The 6,000-nt window shown below is 40.8% G+C and overlaps 1 protein-coding gene across 1 annotated transcript in view; it reads right to left on the bottom strand.

The window, feature by feature from the left end:
* Nucleotides 1-329: 329 nt before the first annotated feature.
* RFX6 (regulatory factor X6) overlaps nt 330-6,000 on the bottom strand; it is a 52,008-nt gene continuing 46,337 nt past the window's right edge. The window contains exons 17-19 of the mRNA XM_025294748.3: nt 5,411-5,923; nt 3,905-4,117; nt 330-1,161 (exon numbers count right to left, since the gene is read on the bottom strand). Coding sequence (XP_025150533.1) covers nt 986-1,161; nt 3,905-4,117; nt 5,411-5,923 — 902 coding nt within the window. The 3' untranslated portion in view covers nt 330-985. The remainder of the gene's footprint in view (nt 1,162-3,904; nt 4,118-5,410; nt 5,924-6,000) is intronic.

The following is a 6,000-nucleotide window of genomic DNA, read 5'->3' as shown; positions in this document are numbered from 1 at the left end:
GAAAAGATTCAGCTAGATAAATGGTGTATCAAATTGCATTGGTTTATACTTAATGAATTCTTCATTTCTGTGTTTGTTTTTGCATCTAGATGATCCTTAAATACTCATTCACTCTCAGTTTCTAAGCAAAGTACTCAAAGACTGCTTCCATATCTGTAGATGTTCAAACAGTCTACAAGTCACAATTTCTTTGTATTTATATGCATGGATCTGATATGCAAATATTCTAGAATTACTGTTTTTAATTTGATATACCAAGGAACTTTGCCTGCAAATCCCAAGAATTCTTTAGAAATAGTACCAGCCCTGAGAGCAACCAAGCCTTTAAAAATATTTCTATACTTTATTTCTTCCTATCTTTTTTAAATAAAGAAGGAAAGCATTTTTAATCTCCTTTCAGTTACATAGAATTGGAATACTGCTATGTAACATAAATCATCATACTAATGCACAGGAATTGAAAGTCAAGCATCTTTGGTTGAGGCTGAATGGAACTAAGTCTTGATCCTGTAAACATTTCCATAGGAGGTAGCCATACACATTTGACTGTTGTCAAATAAGGGATAGTAAACAATGATTCTGCGATCCTAATAAATTAAAAGTATTTTAAAAGCATTAAATAAATGTTTCTCTTTTTATAAAACCAAAAATGAAACAGCACACAGATTTTCAATAAATTAAGAAGAGAAATATTAAATCTTCATGGTTGAAATGTCTGCATCTTCAAACCTCCACTGGTTCATTTGATAATGTTTGATGCTATAATTAATAATGGGACCACATACATTCTAAACAAATTGTTTGCAAGGCAAATTCCACAAGTATTTCCATTCACTATGGAGTTGTCCATAGTTTTATACCAGTGACCTGAAAAACAATATCCTGCCACTGGATAGTCCATTTTCTTTCTCTGATGGCAGTCTGAGTAGATAGGATGTGAATGGTAGAGATTTTTTAGTTTCACACCCCACCCAACACTGTTGCTTTAAGTGCCTCCAGCCGCTGTTCCCATGAACACAGTGTTGATTGGTGGTAGAGAGGACACCATTTCTCTTCCATTTGCTCCATGGGAGTCCAGGGGTTCTTGAGCTGGATATTGATTGGAAGTTCCATACATACACTGGGAGGAGGAGGAAGGAATTGGGGTTTGCAGGCTGGATGCTGTAAGGGAAAATATAATTAGCAATTGAAAAAAGATGGACATTTTCTTTCTTCCGTGCCACTCACTTTAAGCCTTCATACTTACTTGTGCATTTAGCATATATATTTGTACTAAATTTGAGTGCGTATGGTTTCTCAGAGCAATTCTTATCTTTTCTCTTTCCCCCCTTGCATTTTCCTTCTTCAACATCTTTCACAAAGAAAACTCAATTTCAAACATAAATTCAGACAACTTTATCATCAAAATATTCCCCCAGTCTACTTCCTCTTTCCATCTGCATCTCCACAATTGGAGTTCAAACCTCCATCTTCTCTTTACCTGGACTAACACAGAGGCCTCCTAACTAGTCTCAGGACTCTCGCCTTTGTTTGCTTCACTTTTTACCCTGTAGAGAGTGGCTAGGATAATCTTGCCAAAGTGGACATCAAATTGTCTCTCTTCTCAAATGCTACAAGGACTTTCCATTACTCTTAGAACAAAATCCAAGCTCCTTGCTCTAGTTCATAATACCCTAGGTGAACTGGCCTCTGTCTTCTGATTTATTTTACTCCCCTCTCTTCATTCACCATGCTCAAAACACATGAGCCCTCTTTCTATCCATTGAAGCCAAAGAATTCTCATTTCAGAGGCTATGCAATTTGCCATTCCTTCTGCCTAGAACTTGCACCATCAGATTTTCACATTTCCTCCTTCTTATCATTCAGCTTTCAACTCAAATGTTTCTGCCTCAGGATTCCTTTCCCAACTATTTTAGCTAAAACAGCTCATCCATTACTGTCTGTCATTTTACCTTAGTATTTAATTGACCTGAGAGTATCTGAAATTATCTTTTTTAATGCGTTTAAAAAATATTTTCATTGCTTGATCTTTCCCTACTAGAATGTAGACTTCTTACAAGCAGGAACTCTGACCTGATCACTGCCGTAACTGCACACCTAAAATGAGGATTGGCGCATCACGGTAGGTTCTCAAAATTGTTCACTAACTGGCTCACCAGCACTACATTTCCTGCATTTTTGGTTGCTGCTTTCTTAGTACTGTTTTTCTTCTTTTTCTAAGTACCATCATCTCTGTCACTAAGAAGCAGGTTCATAACTAAGGACATTTAACTATAGGTCCTAACTCCCTTGTGGTGCTTCCCAGGTGGCTCAGTGGTAAAGGAACAGCCTGCCAGTGCAGGAGACTCAGGTTCAATCCCTCAGTGGGGAAGATCTCCTGGAGAAGGAAATGGCAACCCTCTCTAGTACTCTTGCCTGGAAAACACCATGGACAGAGGAGCCTGGTGGGCTACAGTCCATGGGGTCACAAAGAGTCAGACACGATTGAGCAACTGAGCACGCACACACACACACTCCTTGTGGTACTCACTCAGCTTACTCTCTTCCCTCTTTTCACCTTGAAGTCTTCTTTGCAATTCACTTATAAGCTAGCTCAGACAACTAAAGCTTAGAGTCTCTCCTATATCCAAACTATGTTCCATCAAGGTGTCTACTATCTCTATAAGTAAACAGAACTAATAGTAACAACAGCAACACGGTCCATTTTAGTCTCACAGCAAGGAAACTTCCTGAAGTGGAATTTTCTGCTTCATTAGAGTAACACAGAAGCAACGACCATATGCAGATAGCATGAGATGAGCTGGCAGACTCTGCTCAGGAGCATCTGTAATGGTCATAGGAAGGGAAGAAGTGCTTCCTATTGAATTACTGGAAAAACACACTGAGAGAGGAGAATGGACTTTATTCCGTTTTCCCTTATGCTCTCTTTGGGTGTTGATACCCTCTGCTGCTGCTGCTAAGTCGCTTCAGTCGTGTCCGACTCTGTGCGACCCCATAGACGGCAGCCCACCAGGCTCCCCCGTCCCTGGGATTCTCCAGGTAAGAACACTGGAGTGGGTTGCCATTTCCTTCTCTACTTGATGCTAATCTGAAATCAATTCCATTGGAAGATTTCAATCATCTCATATAAACATTAACACTGTACCTGCCCTGATACTTACATGGATATATACTTTGCCTGTGTTACATTATTAGCAGGTTTAGAGACTAAATCTATGCCTTTTTTTGTTCCCTTTTTTCATTTCACTGCTTTATGGAGATCCTACTCCATGGCCGACACTTTGCTGGGGGCTGGCGAATCATCTAGTAAAAGTCGTGGTATTTTCTCAGGGACAGCAACTTTGTTGGAATAAGATGCTAGGGGACTTCAGGGAAAACATACAGTTTTGCTCATTTTTACTTAAAATGTACATTATAGACTAAGAAAACAACATTTTCTACAGGTTTTCTAATCACATTTTATTTACAAATGAGAAAGTGATAGTAACCTTCCTCACAAGTCACCATTTTTAAAAACCTGGAGTGGTTTTATGATACTGATGGAGATTATGGTGTCCAAAGACAGCTCTTGTCACTGGCCCTGCTTTCAACGGCGAATAAGAAAAAGTGAGAAAAAGATATCATTATTGCCCTTACAGTTTTTTAGACTACTTTTGATAGGTTATATGAAATATTTTCATACAAAATTAGATGCCAGATTCTTTTTGGAAAGAATAACAGATCTAGCAGTAGGTTGCATGGTGACATATAAATTGAAAAATGGTAAGACTGTTCCTAACAGATTCAAAAATATAACTTCAGATCTAAACTGATAAACCAAAGGTGGGAACATGAGTGCCCAGTTAATACTGTATACCTGAGGTTAACAACATTTTTAAAATATTTTCAAAAACTATTAATTTACCTACTACAGGAGTTCGACATGCAACAGAAGGTGGTGTGTCTGCATAAAAGGAGCTGGTCTGCTTTCTGCTACCATCATCTAAAATGTTGAGCGGATCATGAATGTCACCATATGGAGGCAGGGAGCGCACACTGCTGATGACGGAAACGTGTTGATTCACCATCGATCCAAGTCTATGAGACTCTGGGTAGTTGACGTTGCTCCCATAGTACCCTATGACAGAAAGTGTTGAGAAAGTAGAGTTTACTTATCGCAAATAATATTCAGGAAGAAAAATGAAAGAACAAGGTAATAGGAGAGATCCCTCAAGATACCCTACTGTAAATACTACATTGACATCAACATTTACAATACAGTTGGATGTGCTTATATATGGATATAGTTCAGTTCAGTTCAGTCACTCAGTCGTGTCCGACTCTTTGCAACCCTATGAACCAGAGCACGCCAGGCCTCCGTGTCCATCACAAACTCCCGGAGTCCACCCAAACCCATGGATATGGTTCACTTGTTGTTTTTTGTTTTTAAAATACATAGGAGTTATCATATTATTAATTTTGAGATATAAGACTATACCTCTCTCATATTTCCCTTCTCTAAATTAATAAGATCTTATGATGCCTATGAAGAAAAAAAGCACTATTAGCCTTTCACAAAGATTACTTATCAAGTACCAGTTTTATTTACGGATTGATGTTTCTGGGAGGAGGACTGGTCTTTGCTGAGGAGAGGAGCAACAGAGCAGTCACTTTGGTGGCTGAATAAGTCCACAGAGCTTTACGTGTTTTACCAGCCCAACAGGAAGCACTGTCTGGGTCCTAATCTTGAAGATCTGCTGCTAGCTCTCTGGAAGAAACATTATTCACTAAAAATATCTTCAAAGAACATAACGTTCTTCTCTGGGGCTAACATATGGTTTGACAATGTTTTCACCCTGTGTGGCATTTAGAAGGACAACTGTAATCAAGCCACAAGAATTCGGGATATGTTTGTGTTGTGCTGTGCTTACTCACTCAGTCGTGTCTGGCTCTTTGTGACCCCCATAGACTGTAGCCTGCCAGGCTCCTCTGTCCATGGGGATTCTCCAGGCAAGAATACTGGAGTGAGTTGCCATGCCCTCTTCCAGGGGATATTCCCAACCCAGGTATCAAACCCAGATTCTGCAAATGCAGAATCTGCATTGCAGGCAGATTCTTTACCATCTAAGTCACCAGGGAAGCTCAAGAATACTGGAGTGGGCAGCCTATCCCTTCTCCAGGGGAACTTGCTGACTCAGGAATTGAACTGGGGTCTCCTGCATTGCAGGTGGATTCTTTACCAGCTGAGCTCCCCAGGAAGCCCAGGGATATGCTTGTACATGGCTGAAATTAGCTCCAAATGTCTAAGATTCCACGATCTTGAGGAAGTTCTACACAGGATGACGTGCTGTTCACCAGAGGTGGAACTCAATGTCTGGTTTGGCCTAACTGTCATCTCAGGAAAGGAAAAATTCTTTAAAAATTTCAATACCATTAGGTGAATTAGGAGGCAACGTTGCTCCTTGGCAGCTGGCAGCCCCTGCATTGCTCAGGAAATTGAAGCCTCCTGTATTTAAAAACTGCAGACTATGTGGATCTTGGCCATGTGGGGATGGTCCATAGCTGGAAGGTGGCCGAGAATTATATGGGGACCCAGCACAGCTGCCACTGAAGAAGTCTCTAGAAAGCTGCTGGTCACTCCAGACCATGCATCGACCATGCTCCGGGCGATGAGGATAGAGTCCTGATGGGGTGTGAGGCTGTGTCCTAAACACAGTCTGATAGTTAGAGTTGGTCCCATAAAAGTCATGGCTGGCTTGAGGGAAAGTCGGATAAATAGGCTCTGAGTATGCTGAGCAGTGTGATGGGGCTGACAGTACTGGGCCCACGCTCGGGGGCCTCCCTGCCATTGGCCCCTGGTTAATGACACTTCCTCGGCTCGCCATAGCTGGAGAAATAGGTGGTGTCATCAGATGTCCAGAACTCTGGGAAAGCTCCATTTGACCTGGAAAAAAGTTGCCGGAGCATTCACTAGTGGCAGATTAAAAACAGATGGGCTCACAACATTTAAAATTATGCAAA

The sequence above is a fragment of the Bubalus bubalis genome, chromosome 10 (genome assembly GCF_019923935.1).
Source record: "Bubalus bubalis isolate 160015118507 breed Murrah chromosome 10, NDDB_SH_1, whole genome shotgun sequence".
NCBI classification, from domain to species: Eukaryota; Metazoa; Chordata; class Mammalia; order Artiodactyla; family Bovidae; genus Bubalus; species Bubalus bubalis.
Note: the sequence above shows the minus strand (reverse complement) of the source record. Positions and strands in the feature narration are given on the sequence as shown.